This window comes from Carlito syrichta, unplaced genomic scaffold (genome assembly GCF_000164805.1).
Source record: "Carlito syrichta isolate Samal-C Ts95f unplaced genomic scaffold, Tarsius_syrichta-2.0.1 Scaffold304020, whole genome shotgun sequence".
NCBI classification, from domain to species: domain Eukaryota; kingdom Metazoa; phylum Chordata; class Mammalia; order Primates; family Tarsiidae; genus Carlito; species Carlito syrichta.
This window is the reverse complement of record NW_007248116.1, coordinates 106594-128847: the sequence shown is the minus strand read 5'-3', so window position 1 is coordinate 128847 and position 22254 is coordinate 106594. Positions and strand designations below refer to the sequence as shown.

The 22254-nt window shown below is 35.2% G+C and overlaps 1 protein-coding gene across 1 annotated transcript in view; it reads left to right on the top strand.

Annotated features, from left to right (window-relative positions):
• Positions 1–15471: 15471 nt before the first annotated feature.
• LOC103261819 (ADAMTS-like protein 3) overlaps positions 15472–22254 on the top strand; it is a gene marked incomplete at its 3' end in the record, with an annotated part of 105230 nt that continues 98447 nt past the window's right edge. The window contains exon 1 of the mRNA XM_021713069.1: positions 15472–15488. Within this exon, the coding sequence (XP_021568744.1) occupies positions 15472–15488 (17 nt within the window). The remainder of the gene's footprint in view (positions 15489–22254) is intronic.

Sequence of the window (22254 nt, the reverse complement as noted above, 5' to 3'; positions counted from 1 at the left end):
CTCATTCACTCCACTCTCCTCCATCCCTTCATGGAGAAACAGACCTAAAAGCAAAACGGGTCAAAGTCCTCGGCCATCCTGTTTTCCTGTCACTTGTCTGCCCAGTTGACACTCCCAGGTGACTTCTAGGGCACTGAGGAGTGAAAGCGCCTTGGGCTGGAATAGGTTGAGTTGGGTTTGTGACTTGTTCTCTCTGTCGCATAGGGTTGTGACCCCCCAGCCCCTGCCCTCAAAGCTTCTGGTCCCTCAGATAGCAGCAGGACCTTGCAGTCTTGGCCCCTGGGAATTGAGATGATTTTTCATATTTCCAGGAGAGCCTCAGATTCTTCCAGGTTGTATCCCTGAGTTAACATATCCCAGGCTCACAGACTCAACACAGCAGAGTGGGAGACAGCTGGGAACAAAGGAGGAACTCTGTTCAGCATGGGCTCTAAGCCTGCAGAACTGACAAAGCCTCCGCTTCCCCATCCCCTTCTCAGGCCCCTGGGAGCACACACCCACAGTCTTTTATCTCTGCCTGTTCTTCACTGGGGACAACAGAGTTTACTCCCCATCACCCTTTCCTGCCATTGTCCCTCCCTCAAAAGGTTCTCCCCTGAGTGACACTGGGCAACCTTGGGCAGCTGAGCCCTGGTCTGCCTCCTGAACCATGAGAAGGAAGCTCAGCACTCTTACAGTGTCTCTGTTGAAGATAACATTTTATTAACTTAACTACTATTATGTTTTTTTCATGGACCAAAATTTTTTTTGTACTGTTCCCTTATCGATGTCACCCAGGTTTAATAGAAGAATCTTCTGAAAAGAAAAACAAAATTTTTAAGTGTGAAGGTGTTTCAAGCAACTTATTAAAAATATGCTATTGTCTTGGACTCTGTAATGTTTGTAATATTTGTCAACTTTTATAAATTTGTCATTTGTTGTGATATCTCTTTTCTCTATAAATAAATATTCTCATTATATCAAATTTTGTAGAGTAATTTTGTATTCTTTTGTTGAAGAGAGCTCACATGTATAAGCTTCAGGTTCCAAATATCAAAAATCACCCTTATTTATACATGTCAAAAAATCTTTTATTCTTCCAGAATAAATAAACATTACCTTTTTGGGTGAGAGAGGGTCAGGGTCCTATTCTGTCACCCAGGATGGAGAGCAGTGGCATGATCGCTGCTCACCACTGCCTCAACCTCTCAAACTCCTGGGTTCAGGCTATCTTTCTTCCTCAGTGTCCTGAGTAGCTGGGCTACAGGCATGCACCACCACGCACAGCTAGTTCTTTGAATTTTTGCAGAGACAAAGTCTGGCTATGTTGCCTATTCTGTTTTCAAACACCTGGGCTCAAAGCAATCTTCCTACCTTGGCCTCTCAAAGTTCTAGAATTAGAGATGTGAGCCACCCAACCTGGCCAAGGATATTTTTAAAAACTGAACTTGTATGGGTTTGCATCTTTACTGAGTGGATTAACTTTGGCCTACAAAAATTTCAGCTTTTAAACTGTAAGCTTTCTGGAATATGATTCTTAGCCACATCAGTGACTAGCAGGAAAATAAAAGCAAAAGCTTCACACACTTGTGGGAAAGATTTTAGTCCTTTCGTTAAAAGCACAGAAAGCATGCAATATGTTGCCACATGGAGCTCTGTAAACTAGGGCTGGCCTTCATCAACCTGAATATTACAGACTTTGTTCAAGTTTGACCATAAGACATTTTTCTTCTCAGATAATCATCTGTCATGTTTAAAGGATATATGAAATTCCCAAGAAATCAAATGAAATGGAATTTTGTATTGAACATAAAATAGAAAACTATCAAATCAATCTTTTTTTTTTCTTAGTTCTATGATGACAATGCTCTCTTGGATTCGATTTTTTTTCCACTTTGAACTGCTAAGTATATTATATTTCACACAAAAGAAGCATTAGTCAAACTTTAAAACTTTTCTTCAGACCAGTTGTCACTTCTGTTATTTTATTTTATTTTTTTTGAGTTGGAGTCTCACTCTGTCGCCCAGACTGGAGTGCAGAGGCTGCTCGCGGCCACCGCAGCCTCAACCTGCTGGGCTCCCGCGATCCTCCCTCCTCAGCCTTCCGAGTAGCTGGAATTACAGGCGTGCGCGCTACCACGCCTGGCTGATTTTTTCTGATTAATTGTAGAAATGAGGTCTCGCTGCCCAGGCAGGTCTCAAACCCGTGGGCTCAGGCAATCCACTCACCTCAGCCTCCCAAAGGCGCAGGATTACAGGCTGAGCCACTGAGCCCAGCTGATAATTTTCTCTATTAGCCGGGCTTGGTGGCTCAGCCTGTAATCCCTCGCCTTGGAAGGCTGAGATGAATGGATTGCCAGAGCCGGTGGGTTCGAAACCCACCTGGACAACTTGGTGAGACCTCATCTCTACAATAAATCAAAAATCAGCCAAGCATGGTAGCACGCCCCTGTAGTTCCAGCTACTTGGAAGGCTGAGGCGGAAGGATCTCTGGAGCCCAGCAGGTCGAGGCTGCGGTGGCCGGGAGCGGCCACTGCACTCCAGTCTGGGTGACAGAGTGAGACTCCAACTTAAAAAAAAAAAAAAAAAAGAAATTCTATATTCCAGTTGAAGTTTTGTGCTTCTATTTACAATCTGCTCTGAGAAGAAAATGAAATTCAAAAAATTAAAGTGAATGGGATTCCTTTATGAAAATACAGAATAACTACACTTAAGCAGGTCTAGATTTATAGTCTGTGAATCACTTAGTTGTTTTTGTTTGTGGTAATATGCACATAGTTAGTATTTTTATTTTTTTTTAATTTTAAAGATGTGGAGTACCATTCAGGGTTAGATATATATACAAATGTTCACCATGCAGGTACCCTTGTTGATGATGTGCGCCCCTCCCTCCCCTGGCAGTCTCAGTATTTGTCAATTTAAAAAAATTTTATACTTGTATAAGAGAATGAGACACTTGAAATTTATAAATTATAATGGAGCATTTGTTAGTTAAAAGGTGATAGAATCTTGAGTTATTTTCCTTAGGAGAGTTTCTTTAAGTAAAGCATGTATTTAAAGGTATGACTAAACATTAATTAATTATGGTAAACAAGTGTGCTGCCCACATATGCATAGGATCTTGCTTGTTCCTTTTTTTTTTAATCAGTGATGATTGGTTTACTTTATGATAAAAAATATAGATATTTAGCAAAAGGCCTAGCATGAGTGGAAACACAATATTTTTTTCTGTATAAAATTAACTGGCCTATATATGACTCAAATCCATGGGCTTGGGCTCACTAGCACAATACTCTAGCTAATTAAACTAATGAATATCAAAATAATGACAACTTTTATGTTTGAAAGAATAGGGTTCTTTAATTTGGCTTGCTAAAACGGATATAGCCACTTAAACAATGATGCCAAAAATGTGCTAGCATTTCCTGAAATTACAATGATGATAGGGAAACAGAATTGTCTTTCTTTTCTTCCTGGTAATTGTTCATACATCCAGAGCATGTCAGAAATTAGAATTCAGTATTCTACTGGCCAAGTGTTGATGGTAATGATAAATGTAAAAGGTAATGGAGGAAATAAAAAAAAATAAGGAAGATAGCGATGAGAAATGCTGGATTTTGCTAAAATAGTATTTATGCATGTTCACACAAAAAGAAAAAACTTCAGAAATCGAACACATTTACTCTTCTGAAACATTTGGTGCTGATCAGAGATCAAACAATATAGTGCCACCACATCCAGTATTGGGGAATCACCAAATCTAAACTGGGCAATTAATTTATTTGGGTAATTGATCACTTTGGTGATCCTAATACCTACTGCAAGAGAGCTGAAGCAAATCCATTAGTTACTTTGGTAAGCTCCCTTAATGATTCATTCAGACAACCATATAACCTGGCCAAATACTTGTTAGTCAACTAATACATTTACTTAAAATAATGTTTTCTGTTTTGGGATTTGTAACTAATATTAACTTTAAAAGGTCTGAGATGTATTATATCAAATAAATATGTGTAACATTTTTAACTCGGAATTTTCAAGAGTAAATTACTTGTGGAATCTGTACTTTTTCTTTGCCTTTTATCGACAACATCTATTATTGTACTTTTGAACCCACTTTGAGAGAAGATGACTCATATGGTCATATATGTCTACTGAGAAAACATAAAAGAAAAGATAAAAATTACTTGTATATTGCAAAGCTATCATAAGAGGAACTGAGGCTCAAAATTATGTTTAGAATTATTACTTTTTTGTCTATAAATTTTACAGTTTATATTTTAATGTCTAAAATTATACAATATAATATTTTGCTTTATTATATTTTATTATAAAGTTGTAGGGTACAATCAGGGTTAAGTATACAAACATTGATTATGGAGGTACCCTTGTTAATTGAGGTATGCTCCTCCCTCCCCTAGCAGTTTCCTTCAACTGCCAATCCCACCCATCCTCCCCTAACAGTTTCCCACTACTGCCAATCACTTTCTTATAGCATTATAATTGTTCAAGGTCTGCTTATGAGTGAGAACATATGGTTTCTGCTCTTTGTTTTTGTGATAGATAGTATGATTGATTCTAAATTCATCCAAGTTGCTGCACATTACATATATTTGCCCTTCCTTATGGTTGCATAATATTTCATTGTGTATATGTACCACATTTTTTAAATCCAGTCCAGCTTTGATGGGCAACAAGGTTGGTTCCACGTTTTTGCTATTGTGAATAGAGCTGCAACAAACGTTATGTGTGCACGTATCTTTTTTGTAGAATGATTTAAGTTTCTCTGGGTATATTCCCAATAGGCGAATTGCTGGGTCATATGAAAGGTTAATTTCTAGTTCTTTCAGATCCCGCCACACTGTCTTCCAAAGAGGTTGCACTAATTTGCGCTCCCACCATTAGTGTAGAAGAGTTCCTTTTTCTCTGCATCCTCCCCAGCATCTGTTGTTGTTTGTTTTATTAATGATGGCCATTCTTCCTGGGGTTAGGTGGTATCTCAATGTGGTTTTGATTTGCATTTCTCTGATGATGAGTGAGGCTGAGCACTTTTTCATGTGTCTGTTAGCTGGCCGTATATCTTCTTTTGAGAAGTGTCTATTCATGTATTTTGTCCACTTTTTAATGGAACTGTTTGCTTTTTCCTTTTGGTGTATTTGAATTCCTTGTAGATCCTAGATGTTAGGCCTTTGTCATATATACAGTTGGCAAATATATTTTCCCATTCTGCGGGCTATCTCCCTGCTCTCTTGATGGTTTCTTTTGCTTTGCAGAAACAATTCAGTTTGATGAGGTCCCACTTGTCTATCTTATTTCTTAAGGTATGGGCATTTAGCGTTCTGAATAGGAATTGGTTGCCAGCTCCAATTTTCATTAGCATATCTTCTTCATTTTTTAAGATTCTTATAGTTTGAGATTTTACGTTTAGGCCTTTGATTCATTTAGAGTTAATTTTTGTGTATGGTGATAGGTAGGGGTTCTGTTTCAATCTTCTGCATGTGATCAGCCAGTTTTCCCAGCACCATTTACTGAATAGGTTCTCCTCTCTCCAGTAGTTGTTGTTGGAGACTTTGTCAAAGATGAGTTGGCTGAGAAATTGAGGCTTTGCTTCTGGAATCTTTATCCTGTTCCATTGGTCTATGTGCCTGTTCTTGTATTGATACCAGGCTGTTTTGATTACTGTAGCCTTATAGTAAAATTTGAAGTCTGAAAGTGTAATACCTCCTGTATATCTGACAAAGGCCTAACATCTAGTATCTACAAGGAACTCAAACGTGCTGAAAGGAAAAAAACCAAACAGCCCCATTAAAAAGTGGACAAAATACATGAATAGACACTTCTCAAAAGAAGATATATGGGCAGCCAACAGACACATGAAAAAGTGCTCAGCCTCACTTATCATCAGAGAAATGCAAATCAAAACCACATTGAGATACCACCTAGCCCCAGTAAGATTGGTCACCATTAATAAAACAAACAACAACAGATACTGGCAAGGATGCGGAGAAAAAGGAATGCTTCTATACTGCTGGTGGGAATGCAAACTAGTGCAGCCTCTTTGGAAGACAGTGTGGCAGTATCTCAAAGAACTAGAAATTCACTTTCCATATGACCCAGCAATTTCCCTATTGGGAATATACCTGGAGGAACTCAAATCATTCTACAAAAAAGATACCTGCACATGTATGTTTGTTGCAGCTCTATTCACAATAGTAAAAACATGAAACCAACCATGTTGCCCATTAAACTGTACTGAATAAAAAAAATGTAGTACATACACACGATGGAATATTAAGCAGTCATAAAGAAGGACAAACATATGGACTTTGTAGCAATTTGGATGACTTTAGAGTCAATCATACTCAGAACAGAGTACAAAGAACAGAGTACCACATGTTCTCATTCATAAGCGGGCCTTCAACAATTATAACACTATAAGAAAGGGATTGGCAGTAGTGGGAAACTGTCAGGGGAGGGGTGTGGGATTGGCAGTTGAGGGAAATTGTTAGGAGAGGGAAGGGCATACCTCATCAACAAGGGTATCTGCATAATCAACATTTGTATACCTAACTCTAAATTGTACTCCACATCTTTATAATAAAGAAAAATGTTTGAGAGTACAATAAAAAATCATTTCCTTGTTCAGAGTCCAATTTCTGCTAAATTGTATGCTGTTTAATTAAAAGTTCTTTTATAGCATCCATTCTATGTAGTTTTCTTTCACTTAGTGCCTTAAACCTCTATGTTATGATGTCTTATGTTATTTAGTTGCCAAGTTGCACTCCTGTGATGATTGATATTGTTTGGCTTATAAAATGACTTTACATGTGTAAGAGAGGAAAACAAACAAACAAACAAGCAAGCAAAACCATTTTTCCTTTACCCTCTCAAGTTCAGGGTCTGGAAGCCTATGAATTAAACTAAGACAAGTCATACTGACTTTACTTGTGCAAATATTTTTTTTGTGCACAGGAACTTCGCAGAAAGTAAATGAAAACCTCAAAGAGACAGTTGAACCAGGGGACTTTTATACCGTTTTAACAAAGTGTGATAAATTGTGAAGTAGTGACCAGAGAAAGGAAAAGGTGTTTGGATTTCTGGGAGTCAATTGTGGAACAATGATTGGGAAATAAATGAGGGGAACTAATGGTAGATAAAGGTTGTTTATGCAGATTCATTTTGGTGCCATCTTCATCCTCTTTCTGTTATGGGAAAGGAAGGTACCTTTCATTGATAGAAATCTCATTACAAATGGATATTTCTTTTACAAAAGGATAATTTATTCCTTGCTTTTAGTCAGATGGGGGAGAGCAGAGAACTTTTCCTGTGCCTGCTGTTTCTTAATTGCCTCCAGCTCAAAATAATCCTTATGTCACAGTGGCATATTTTAGGGTAGCATATTCTGGTATTCAGATATTAATCATAATATAAGTGAAACTCATTTTACTTGGTCATAATTTATTTGCTAATTTTATATTGCATTTGTTTCTTTAAATGATTAACTTTTTTTACAGACATAAAAGAGAACTAACATATATTCCAGTGTTTGTCATTCAGCAGATAAACTCAGTATTTGACTGTTGGCAGTCAACCATGGACACTAAAACCACATATTTAAATCATGATTTGTTCTGGTTAAGATTAGAAATAGTTTCAATATAGGAGATATTGAAAGTAAAAAACTTATTTTTAATATTTTTGTTAAACTCTCCACAGGACATAATATACTTAATAGATCAATAACATAACTTCATTCTGTTAACCAAAGTCATTTTTGAAAAATAATTAAGAAATTTAAGAAATTTGTTGTACTTTGTCATTTTTGTTTGCATTTAAAACCCATCAGATATATTCTTTTCTAAAATTAATCCAAGTCAAATATACATATATTATTTCAGTTAGTTTTAAAATTATGTTTCTAAGGATGGCAGAATATTCTCTGGTAGATGTAGATGGTTGTTCCTGTGGTAAACTTTGTCCTAAGTTTAAAAAAATGCAGGTCTTCTTTTAAGAGATATTCTGAATTTGTTTGGTATATGTGCTGGGTGCACAGGAAGTGTTTATTTATTAATTACATGACTTATTTTAATAGTGGCACTACCTGTTTTTAGCTCACTTACAAACATTTTCAACACTCATTTTGGAAAAGTATCACAAAGCTATATAATTTTGTGGTCAAAAATTTAGTTTTTATAATTTGGAAAGTAATAACATACTGTGTCCTGAAACAGGTCAGCTTAATGGGGTCTGGGACTTTCTATGAATATAATAATATCAGTAGGGTATTAACTTTTCTTGGCGACTGTTTATTGTGGAATTTGTCAGTACTGCTATATAATTTTCACAGTCATTTTTGGAGATGGTAATTACTTGTGATGAGAGTACTCGAAATAAATATTTTAGAATTATATTTTAAATAAAAAATTGATTTATCTGCTTTAGTCACTACCAATGAAGTAGAAATAGTAAATACATGTTATGACAACAAGCTTCATTTAATAATTTAGAAGACATTGTAGTCTGTTAAAGTATGAAAAATCGAAGGACAAACATGAAAAAATGTACTGTAAAAGTTTAATTAACTTCCTATTCTTAGAACACAAAAATCTTCTATTTAAAAACTAGTGACTAGCTCTTTTCAATTGTCATAATTTTAAACAGATATTTGAAACTGGAAGACATATTAAGGATTATATGGTCTAGACATTTTGACACTGTATTCTTCAGCATTCTAAGTTTTCACAGAGGTGTCTTAAAGGTTAAGGTATAAGGTGCAATGAGAAGGAAGCTAGTGGGGCAAGGCTATGCCCTGGGTCATCTTCAGTTGAAATTGCTTTTTTTGTTTCTGATGTATCATATGAGGTATACATATTTTTAAGGTATATATAAGATGTAAACCACATGATATACATATCTGATGTATATGATCTGATATATATATGATATATATGGTTCTCATTAATATTTTGTATGAAATCAGAGTTCTGCTGCTACAAAGCATAAAATATATTCAAGAAAATTGCTTATCTAGGCTACCATCCTCATTTTACAGATGAGAAAACTGAGGCCCAGTGTGTTAAAATAACTTATTCATGAATGTGCTCATTTACCAAGTGGCAAAATAAATTGTTCATCAAAATAACATGCCAGGATATATTAATTAAGGAATACCTTATATTTATATATAATTTTGAACTTTTCAAAGCACCTTATGTCTGTTATTTGATTTGGTTTTCAGAAATAACACTAGTTAGTGGTTATAGAAAGCTTTGGTCCACTTTTAGAGATTAGGAGACAAAGGTGAAAGAGATAAAGCTATCAGGGATACACAACTTGACTGACAGAATCAAGATGATAACTAGCCGGGCTCGGTGGCTCAGCCTGTAATCCCGCGCCTTTGGGAGGCTGAGGTGAGTGGATTGCCTGAGCCCGCGGCTTCGAGACCTGCCTGGGCAGGCGAGACCTCATCTCTACAATCAATCAAAAAATTAGCCGGTCGTGGTAGCGCGCGCCTGTAATTCTGGCGACTCGGAAGGCTGAGGCGGAAGGATCGCCGGAGCCCAGCAGGCGAGGCTGCGGTGGCCGGGAGCGGCCACTGCACTCCAGTCTGGGCGACAGAGTGAGACTCCAACTCAAAAAAAAAGATGATAACTAAGTTCCCTTGATTTCCAGAGGCTTTCCCTGGATCATAGCTTGTTCTAATAGTAGATTGCCTAGGAAGTGGCAGTTTACACGGGTGTGGCATATACACTTGGCAAAATGCTTAGTAAAATCCATGATGCTATCACCATAGAATCTCAATTCAACAAGAACTTGAAAAACATCTAGGTCAGCATTCCCATTTTACTGATGAAGAAACTGAGACTTAAGTTAAATAAAAGTGCTTATAGTTAGAGGAAGGGCTTGAATTAAAATCCACATATCATAAATTCAAATTAGTGTTTTCTTTCTAGTAAACTGCATTGCATCTTAATTTGCAACATATGTTAACTAGTGAAAACACACATTCTTGCCAAAGTGTTATGTCTGTGCTTTTAATCATCTAACTCCTCCATTTTAGAATGCCAAAAATGTCACTGCAGTAGACTTACAAACCCTTTGAGATAGGTGTGATAATCCCTTTTATGAATTGCAATCTCCCTAAGTAAGAAAGGAATGTTCGTTGTGTGAGAAAGAATTATGCTCTTCTAACATTTGCATAGAAATTGTCATTTTCTTGGCAATTACTGTGAAAGCTTGCAAGTGAAGATTCTGTCCAGGGGAGAGATTTAATCCCCATGTTTTCTGGATGAGGTCTCAGTTCACTAGAAGCTTAACACTCTTTGGACAAAATCCAGTATCCCTTCTTGATAAAACCCTTGAACACCTAGGCATAGAGGGAGCATACCTCAAAATAGTAAGAGCCATCTACTATAATACCACAGACAACATATTGCTAAAGGGACAGAAATTGGAAGCATTTCCCCTGAAAACCAGAGCAAGACAAGGTTGCCCACTTTCACCCCTCCTGTTCAACATAGTGTTAGAAGTCGTAGCTAGAGCAATCAGACAAGGGAGGAAAAAGATGAGTATCCAAATAGGAAAAGAGGAAGTTAAACTATCCCTCTTTGCTGATATGATCCTATACCTTGAAAACCCAAGGGCAAAAACCTCCTTGCACTGATAAAGGACTTTGGTCAAGTCTCAGGGAACAGAATCAATGTGCAAAAGACAGTCACATTTTTATACAACAAACAGGAAAAGAACCAAATAAAAAGCAGAATCCCATTCCCAATAGCCACCCACAAAGAAAATGAAACACCTTGGCATCTTCCTATCCAGAGAAGTGAAAGGTCTTCACAACAAAAACTACAAAACACTACTCAGAGAAAGCAAAGAAGCCACAAACAAATGGAAAAATATACCATGTTCATAGATGGGAAGAATAAACAATGTTAAGATGCTCATCCTACCCAAGGCAATCTACAGATTCAACACAATACCCATTAAGTTATCAACAACATTCTTCTCAGATCTAGAAACGACAATACAAAAATTCATATGGAAACATAAATGACCACGAATAACCAAAACAATCCTCAGCAATAGAAACAAAGCAGGAGGTATCACACTTCCAGACTTTAAACTTTATTATAAGACTGTAATATCAAAACAGCCTGGTACTGGTGCAAGAACAGGCATACAGACCAATATAACAGGATAGACATTCTAGAAGCAAAACACTCTTGAAAGGTAAATAAAGTTCGTTTTAGATTCCAGACAATTCAGCCACAAGGACTGTGCTAATTTAAACAATTGTTTTTCTAAAATTCTACCAGATCTATTAAAAGCACATTAAAAGAAAATAATAATTTCCTGCTAGTCACAGAAGAAGCAGAAAGAAATCTGAAGAACAAGGAGGATTCCATATGTTTTTATTAGCTTTGATGATAAATGGGGCCACGTGAGAAGAAATGCAGGTAACCATTGATAACTGAAAGCAGCTACCAGCTGACAGTCAGAAAGGCTTACAAGTATAAGAACTGGATTCTGCCAACAACCCGAATGAGCTTGAAAGCAGGCTCTTAGCCAAAATATACAGTAATGAAAAACAGTCTTACCAGCACCTTGATTTTAACCTTGTGATACCCCAACCAGAGAACCCAACTTAGTCCACTGGACTTCTGACTTATAAAACTATGAGATGACAAATAGGTTTTGTTTCAAGCCTCCAAGTTTGTGACAATTTATTATGATAACAATAGAAAACTAATATGGGTGCCATTACAAAAATATAAAGAGGCCTTATTACCTAGTAGCAGCTCCCTCTGTGGCTTTATGACCAAATGCTTCAGAAAAGTAGACAGAAATCTTAGGGGTAACCAGTATCATGTTATTCTTTTTTGTTCGTAGTCTAAGTACCATTGCTTTCAGGGACAGTGACGACAACTGTCATTGTAGCTTCTGACCTGAAAAACTCAATCAAAAGGAGAGAGTTGTTTGTTCTCATGCCTTTTTACTCTTTCAATTTCACTTCCCTTTTCACCTTTAGTCTCTTCCACAGGACATCATTAAGGGTGACTTTGTGGCAAGCCCGTTAATGAGGCTAATTCTTCCATAAACAGAGCTTTAGGTAAGATTTTTTTTAATTGTGAAGGTCATTAAGGACTAACATCCTGCTTATTGAAAAGAAGCAGTAATTCAATAAGGTTTCAGTTGGACCATGCAATGTGTTTGGAGAAACCAGAGGGAGTAAGGTTTGATACCTAACCTTGTCAACTAAAAAACTAAACCTTGTAACTAAACAATCTCTGAAATAAGTGAGGGTAGAATTTGTGACACATCACACAGATGCTTTTTAAACAACACACAGCAGCACCAAAAACCCAGAAACAAGACTGAAAGGATGTTGCTAAAATGTTTACCGTTTTTATAAAAATACAACTTTATCTTTCTATTATGGCCTTAAGCAATTGTAAAATAACATACTTTGTATTTTTGCTTCTTTTTGTTCATTTACAGGCTAGGCTTTCTAGTTTTCACAATTAAAGCAACACAGTAGCTCAACATATAAGAAGAAAATTAGACAAGAGTTCCAGATAGTTCTATTAATTGGAAAGTTCCCATTAATTCTTAGCATCAGTTTTGATACAAAACAAAAGGCAAACCAAACAAAATAACAAAGAAGTAGCAATTTACTAAATCTTATAAAGAAAATTTCTTTCCTTTCTTAATAAACTTTATTGTATTTATATTTTGTCAGATTTGGAGCTTTGAAATTTCCTGAGAATATGACACTCAAGATAGGAAATCTTGAAAGGTGAAGCCCAGTGGCTAGTATCACGTTTAAATTATAATGTATTTTAAAAGTTCCAGTGTATTTGTTTTTTATATTTTAGTAGAGCACAGGTTGAGAAGTAGCCTGCAAACTTTTATGACTTAATGTACTCTGAAGAAAAAAAATAACTGTCACTTGAGACTGTAATCTTTAATAAAATTGATGAAAATGAAAGTATCAAATATGCTATGATTAGATGAAGTTGCATTCTATTATAAAAAAGGCAAAAGTAGTCTTATAATATAGTGATCACTCGTCACTATATTTCAATTATAGTACATCTTAAAATAGGAGTGAAGATACACAAAATATTACGCTCATATTGAATGGACTATGATAGTGTTTAAAATAACACATTTATACACTCAGGCATGTAAAGTGCTTGCCCTGAAACTTTTACCATTTCTGAATTCCTGTGTAGACATCACTTCTTATTCCTAGGGTTCAATGACTGGCTTGTTCTCTCAATCAGTCTCATTTATCCACTTCATGAGTCTTCACTTAATTTTATTGAAACTACTGTTTAGAAATAGAAAATGTAACATTTAAGAAAAGAGGCTTTATCTCTTTAATAAGAACTCTCTAAAGAAATGTGATTTTGGGATTATTTTGATTTGGCCTATAAACATTGATTATTAATGTGACATGGTAAAGAAAATGATAATGATTCCACTTTGTCTTTATGAAAAGAAAATAAAAAATTCTGAAGTCTTTTTTATATTTAGATATGCCACTGTGGGGCAGTCACAACAGCTAAAATAGTAAACTGCTTTAAACAAGCTATTTGTGATTTTCAAACAAAAGTATAGGTGCTTGAATTCAAAGAAAATATGAATATAACCTTTTGAGATCTTGAAAATTTTGTAGCTCTTTTTGTTAATGAATTTTTAGGGATTTGGTTTATTTATTATACCTTGCTTCATTTTTTTAAAACTTATGCTTGCCATTTCTACTTTCTAAAATTATTCTTTAGTTACAACTGAATTGAAATACCAAAGTAATTATTTGTCATTATTTTTTAAAACTGAAATGCTGATCTGGAAAATGTCAGATAGTGAATGAAAGTCAATAAACATTTTTCTAAGTGCTATTTTTTTTTCTGAATCATTTAAGAAAGAAACTGAGGTATTAATAAAGATATCATAATTATTCTCATCAAATTTATTATAGTTATAGGCTAAAGAGAATTTGTAACACTCTGTGTTACCACAGTATTTATATCATAGAACTATTTCTAAGCTGACAGGATTTTTATGATGAATGCTTACTTTGAATGGGTTTTTCAGTATAATGACAGTGTCAACTCCAGGGATAAGCAGGTAACCCTACAGACAGGTGTAGAAGAAAACTGGGAAATCTAAAAGAGCAATAGTAATGCAAGTCTGATAGCTAATACAGAGAACAATCTTGAGATATTAAGCAACAAGACCTGGGAAGACAAGAAGAAAGAGTAACATAAGCTCATAAACTTTGAGTAACTCAAGACTATGGGACAAAATGTAAAGCCTACATTTTGAGAATGAAACAAAAACTCAGTTATCAGGGCATCAAGCTAGCACTGAATTCCTATTACCTAAAGATGAGATTTATCTAAATAACTGCAGCATGGCCAAACCAGCAGATAAAAGGCAAATAACTGAGCTTGAGGAGGAAAAAGGACCTACAAAGTTTTGAGAATGAGTCTAGACAGGGGTTTCTCAAACTCGGCACTATTTACTTTTTGGACTGGATAATTCTTTGTTGTGGGGAGCTGTCCTAGGCAGGGTAGTACAGTTAGAAGCATTCTTGGCATCTACTCCACTAGATGCCAGTTACACTCACCTCCCACCAAGTTATGATAGCCAAGAATATCTCCAGACAATGCAAACTGTTCAGGTTGAGAAGCACTCATTTCGAGTATAAAATAAACTCAGTCAGCTGTAGATACAAACCTAACCATAAGGCTGAAGTATTTGAAGTGAAGAAGAGCAAGAGTCAGTTTCTCACCACCAATAAAAGAAAGCCCCTTGAAAATGGACTTTAAAATGATCTAGTATCTTTACTTATATAAATATTAACACAAATGTTAGTGACCATATGATTAATTATGCTTTACCACAATATACACTTTTTTATGTAAGATAATCTTTTTTACAAGGTCAAAGGTAGAAGTACAGTTACTAATTAATTTGATTACTTGGGAAAGCAAATCCACTTCAATCCATCAACACACAGGTACAATGTAAAATAAAGTAGTTTAACTTTATTATGCACAACATAGGTAGATTACTAAAGGAAAAGAATGTATAATATTCCATAATATTCAACAAGAAACTATAATTTTATAGGGACAGTTGAGATATGAGCCCATACAATGTGAATAACAAGATTTACAAACTAAAACATAATTAATTACAAAATTAATGACCACAAATTTACAAATTCATAGGAGTTAAGATTATAAAACTCGAGGTCAAATTTTGGAAGGTTTGGGGGCCAGAAGGCAGAGTTTCTTTATAATTATTTTTGATTATAATAATTATTTACTGAAACTATTCTTCAGGAGATTAATTTGGTAGTGATTAGCATAATGAATTTGGAGTAGGGTGAGAGAAGCTGAAGAAAGAAAACTTTGTTAGGGGATTGTTGTAGTCACCCAGTAGCGAGAAGAAAAGGATCTGAACTAGTGTAAAACAATGGGCTCCAAAAAGAGGTAAGAAATGAAAGACACAATTTGGAAGAATTTACAGAACTTAGAAGGGTATAAAGTGTAGAAGTTGGCTGATAATAGTACCATTAATAGAGATGGAAAACTTTGGGATGAGGTGCGGGATTGGGGAGACAGGCTAAGGATTCATATTCATTTAGTGCAGGGCAAAAATAAGAACCTCAATAGGTTCTTTTTTCTTTTTTTTTTTTTTGAGTTGGAGTCTCACTGTCTCCCAGACTGGAGTGTAGTGGCCGCTCCCGGCCACCGCAGCCACGACCTGCTGGGCTCCGGCGATTCTTCCGACTCAGCCTTCCGGGTAGCCGGAATTACAGGCGGACACTACCACACCCGGCTAATTTTTTTGATTTATTGTAGAGATGAGGTCTCGCCTGCCCAGGCGGGTCTCGAACCCGTGGGCTCAGGCAATCCGCTCACCTCAGCCTCCCAAAGGCGTGGGATTACAGGCTGAGTCACCGAACCCGGCTCAATAGGTTCTTAGTTGAAACGAACCCCTGTTCTGTTACAAAAGACAAGAGAAAAACAAGAAGTGTATTAATGTGCATATTTCTTATATACATGGAGACACTCAGAGAAAGAATGAATCTCAAAGATGACTTTGAATTCCAGCTTGTATAGCATCTTCAACAAAGAAGAGTAAATTTTTAGAGAAGTAAGGACTTTGAGTCTCCACAGGCAGAAACTTGAGAGAAGGCAAATAAGGATGAGATGAAAGTTAGTAAAGCTTGTTAATGTAGATTTCTCTCTTACCATTACCAAGCTCATAAGCATACAAAGATGTCTTCAGTGGTTAATCTTTGTTTTACCTGGTAGATAGGGAGATAGGATAACTTTTGTTTTTCTAAATCTGTCTTCTGCTTCTAGGCAAATAGAGTGAGGGCAGATTACTTTCCTACATCTACTTCTTCTTGCCTTCAACTCAACAATTTTCAAATTTTGGAAAGTCATAGTCTGGCTTTCCATAGTTGAATAAAGAGGAAACCAGCAGCACATCATATGGGTTTGTGTTCAATAAAAACTGGATATGTTAGTTCGAAACTTGGAAGAACCTGCAGAATAATTGGAAATGCAGGCTTGGAAAAATTAATTTGTTTGTGCCAAGTACTGTTCAAAATACTTTATATGTATTAACTGATTAAAACCATTTAATAGCCCTAGTGGAGGTATTACTTATTGTCCCTCTTTTGCATATGTGGAAACTGAGGCACAGAGATGTTGTCATTTGTCCAAGGTCACATAGAAGGATAAGATCTGTGAGGGATAAATATAAAAAGATAGAAGACCAGAAGAACTGGAGAATATTTATCTATATTCTTTTAGAGAGTTGAAGGAAGAAGGTGAGACTGAAGAGCAGTGAATGAAAGACTGGTCCAAATGATAAGAGACATAATAATATACTGCAGCATCATGTAAGCTGAAAGGCTATCAAGATCAAGAGCTGGAAAGTCATGTGAAATGCCTTAGCAAGACCAGGAATGATTTGTTTGCAAAAAACCTGATGAATGATACAAGGTAGTCAACTTTTAAAATTTTCTCTATATTAAACTTTTCACTTTTTTTTATGTGTCAACTATTTAGTTAGAATTAATAAGGCATCAATAGTAATACTAATAAATCAATAGTAATGATTGACTCAATCATTCCTTTATGTATCATGGTTAGTGAGAAGCCAGAGAGAGGTAGAAAAATGAGATACAGAGATATAAATTAAAGTATAAATTTCCTAGCCAATATATTGAAAATTTGATATAATTTTGACCAGCACAGATAGTGAAAAAAAAGGATGAGACTGGGGCAGCTAGGATATTTTAAATTGCTAAAATAGTATAGTATTTTAGGATTCCAAATATGACGTATTTTCAAGTGACCAGTAATTATCATTACATTTATTTGCTTAGCAATTTTTATCCTTCAGAGTCCTTTCACATTGATTATCCAAAATAAACAGGAGCCAAAATCTGATCTCAAGATGTTTCCTTTATAGTAAAATATGTACATTACAAAATGAAGGCATTATTTACATTTAGAAGAAATGGATTGCTTGTCTACTAATAATTGATCAAATAATTATATACTGTACTTATTTATCCCTGGTTTTAGAGTAGACAAATAAATAGAAGAGGCTAGGAAACTGGAAGTGGCTTCTGGGTATGCATGAAAATAAGAACTTCTAGAACTTATCATGAAATAAACTAGATTCTGTCAATGCCAAAATTATTTCCTGGCAGTGTCTCTTTGTAGTAAAATAGTAATTTACTAATTGGACTTAAAAAAGTCCTGAAGGAGTGATGAAGAATTTAAAAATAATTAATTTAGTTTGTGGGAATAGTTTATTCACTGTGAAAGAGAGGCATATGCTTGAATTACACTCTTCTTTTTCTTCTTCAAAAAAGGGTCTCCTGGCATGTTTAAGACTACTATCATTGGGTAGCATGTACATGGCAAATGATTAATTATATCTTGGAGAAGTATTTTTAATAAGTACTTTCCAAGCTTCAACGTGCATGCATATGATCTGGGATGGAAGTTTTGTTAAAATGCAGATTATGATTTTGTGGGTTTGGGATGAGGACTGAAATTCTGCATTTCTAACTACCTGTCAGCTACTGGTCCATGGACCACAACTGAAGTTTATACTTCAACCCACTGGTCTTTAATTTCTTCACCCATAAAATGAAGTGTATAGGTTATATAAATCTATGGTTTTTTGAACTGTAACTTTGTATCAGTCTGCCTGATTTTGATTTTATGCTATTTTTTATTTTTCATTTGATTTGTGGACAAGAAAGTATCTTTTTCAAAACCTTATTTATTTTCTTCTCTCTGTATAATTAAGTACTATGATAACTTAAATAAATAAATTTTTTCCCCAATTCTAGCCAGACAGAGAGAAACCTGGAAGGAAGTGCCTTTTGGATAAAGCATTTAGTCTTTTGCTCTGAGGAAATTGGCAAAGAAGCAAGTTTGGATAGTTGACTTTCAAAGACTACTTTGTATCAATCTGAGTAATAACTTTCCAAATGGTTTGGAAAAAGCAAAAGCAAAATTTGGAAGCTGGGTGACTTTCCAAACTTGATTACTACAAGAAAAAATGTCAGATTCTTCAGAGTGGATTCACAAACTTGTGTGAGATTTTACTCCTATTCAAATGTAGTTCCAGACACATAAAACCAAATATTGGTGTGTTTTTCAGTATTCACCATTGTAAATTTTCTATGTGATCTCCCTATTCACTGATATGAATAGCAAGAAATTGTGTACACTCACTGTACACTTGATTTTTTAATGCAAAATTTTTTTCCTGTTATTTCTCACTTGCCATTTTGGAGTATACTGTAATCCTTCAATTGCAGCTTTTTTTCCAGGTTCTAAAGAAGAGTCTTCGTTCTGATTATTTAGAATACAGTATCCTTGTGTAGAGGTGCAGTTTTTGCCTTGACTTGGTTAACATGCCAGACACACCCAAATGCACTTTGCTATTCATTATGAGTTTTACTTGGGAAGCAGGCACCTCATGTAACAGTTGTCATCTATGTAATTTAGTAATTCTACAAAAATATTATTTTTATTCATTGTAGCTTTAGTTATTGTAAGTCAAATTCTTTCTTTAGATGTGTATTCACAGCTCCTGTCAACATTAGTGGATGTCACATGCATGCTGTTAAAGGAACGTTCTGGCTAAATGTTCTTTCTATTCTTTATATCTGAACTATCCTGGGTGGCTCTGGATCACAATAGGTATAGTCTCTATGTAAAATTTCCAGAATGTCTTTATAATTCTTATTATCCACAATCCTCTTTATTGCCTCCCCAAAAGTCTAAGTTTCAATTTGTTTTAGAAAACTTTGTTTATTAATTAATTGTTTTTAAAATATATATGTCAGTCATAACTCTGAAGTAAGGATCACATACAGTTACAAAAACAAACAAACCATAGAGCTATATCTGCCTTCTAGGACATTCAGTCCTAGAAATAATTCTTGTTAGGCCTCTCTCTCTCTCTCTTTCTCTCTCTCCCATTCTGTCTCTCTGTGTGAAGAGGGGGAAGAAGAGATAATTATGAACACTTGAGTATATTTTGAGTGTAAAAAATTAGAGAAATTTTAAATTTTGTATAGTTTTTTTTTTCCCCCTGTAATCATTTCTTCCCTCCTGAAGCTTGGGGCAAGAAAGAATGCTAAAAGAAAGGACAAGGAAATAGGACAAGGAAGATAGCATCACAGAGAAAGGTGAAGGGCAAGGACAGGAATTAAAGGCTTGTCCCAAGGGGCAACAGTATGCTGTCAGTCCTGTCAAGTTTGTAGGATTCCTTGTTCAATCTTTCTCCTTGAGGATGTTATACATTGACGAGAGAGTTCATGAAATAAATCTCCTTTTTGTTAGCTGATTTATCCATTGTACAATGTGTGCATTGTATTACTGTTCAGTAGTACAGAACTACTATTTCCCTGTCCTTCTAAATAATAGATATAGAAATCCTATAGTAACAAGCATGGTTGGTCCGCTTATGTAAAAACATCAGTGCCATCTTCCTACTTCGGACAAATGGCTGCAGAGTATTTCATCAGCAGTTTTATCACATTAACATTTTCATATTTCAAAGTCTGAATTAGCTGACAGGAGGCCATTTATTGGGGTATTTTTGTTGTTGTTGTTATTGTTGAGCTTGTTCCTCTGTGTTCTCCCTGATTGCACTGGCTTACCTAACTAGATAGCTGGAATGTGTTAGAGAGCAGACTGCTCTGATAAAAAAAAAAATGTTCCTTTTGTAAAATTTTCAGAAATTACTGAAAGATCTTTAAGGCTCTTTCATTTCAAAGAGGTTTGGATTGTACACCTAGTATAGTCTGTCCTTTTTTTTTTTTTTTTTTTTTTTAAAGAGTATTTTCCTTTATCAAGAAAGTGCTCTCTGAAAGCAATTTAATAAATTGGTTATATTTTCTGTGAATACCTTTGGTGACTAGTGAGACAATTAAAAATAAAAATAGTCTCATAAAGGAATTATGTTAACTGAAAGATATTTCAGAATCCTGTATATTTTAGGAACTACTTAGTCTCTTAACCTGGAACGCTGATTGGTATTTTCCTCCCCTGACCCATACTAGAAGGTAAATTTCCTAATAACATTATTAGAAAAAATTTTTATAAGGCCATGGCCTTACTGGTTAAAATACCTTTAACTAAGAAGAGAGAGATGTTTTATATTTCAAGGAAATACTATAAGTCAATGTTAATGGAATTTTTTTCCTGTTAAAAATAAAGCATGTAACTGTGAAATCTTTTTTAGTTTCATATTTTGCCATTGTAATATTATAGTACATTCACTTCAGTCTTGCTAAGGCTAAAAATAAATGCCTAGTAAATTTGATGCATCCTGAGTTTATGGCATGACTGCCTTCTTTGTACTTACTAACATTCATTGAAACCGTATTTCTCTATAAGAAGCTCTAAAAACAGATTCTTTTGTGCCTTTATTTTTTAAGTATTGTCTCCTTCACTTAGGAGACAGGTAAGCTGCTCTTTACTTGTTTATTAATTCTGTTTAAATTTGATATTTACTATTATTTTATACAATGCTTGAAGAGGAAATAACAACTCTTTATAGGATGACCTTCTAGAAGGGTTTTGTCTTAATCTCATTAGTTCTGCATCCAAGATCCATGAAAACAGCTTACCAGATGTGTGGTTTACAACTGCTCAGATAGTCCTTTCTGCCAGCAGATGTTTTATGAATCTTAGCTCACACCCTATATAGACCATGTTTTTTGGTACCAGTGATTGCACCTGTACCTGGGCTCTGTAGTACAGTATCTCATTACTGACAGGCAGTTAAGTCATAGTATATCAGCTCTTGAAAATCTCTTTAAAAATGCCATAGTATCATTCAATTAGCACTGCTTCATAATTACTACTCTGCAAGCATGCTATCTATTGGTATCATCATGGTAATTTCTTGCTCACATTTGGCATAATATACTTAAAGAAGATTATATGCAATTCTATGATTTTCAGAGACAGGTTCTTCCTTACTAGTCAAATCTATGATTCAGGGTAAATAATGCTCATACTTTTATCTTATATGTCTTTCCAACCAGGAGAAGACAACTACCATTTTTTAGTTTTGCCAAGCTGTCTGGAAGAGATATTATAGAATAATTAGTCTATATTTTGTGTGATTGGCAGCTTTACAGGTTCAGGCATTTAGAACTATAAAGAGATCACATGTATCTTTGTCCACCGTGCAGTTTCACATATGCAAAAACTGAGGTCCAGGAAAAATGTCTTCTTGTTAGTGTCAGAGTGACAGCCAACTTTTTCGACTTTGAATCAGGACTCTTTCAACATGAAACTCTTAAGTTTTCATCATCATAGAGGTAAACTGAGTCCTCAAGCATGGTATAGTTGCAATATAAAAACCCACGGAAACACTTATTCTAGTGAATAGAGGGCTGCTTTGAAAATTGTTACCTTGGTATCCTGTGGTGGGATCAAATTGGGCACAATTTCATGCATCAACAGATTTACAATGTAAAATAAAACTAGAAAGTAATATTGCTAATGTTATTATTTTAAATTATTGGGCCCTGGAGCAAATGGTAGTCACCTTTTGCATACAATTGATTCACAAATGTGAATTGATGCTTTGTCTTTTATTAATTAAACAATAAATAGTTCCCTGGGGAAAAGATGTCTTCTTCTTTCATGCCCCCCAAATTTTAGCAACGCAGGTACTATTAGAGCTAGTTATACC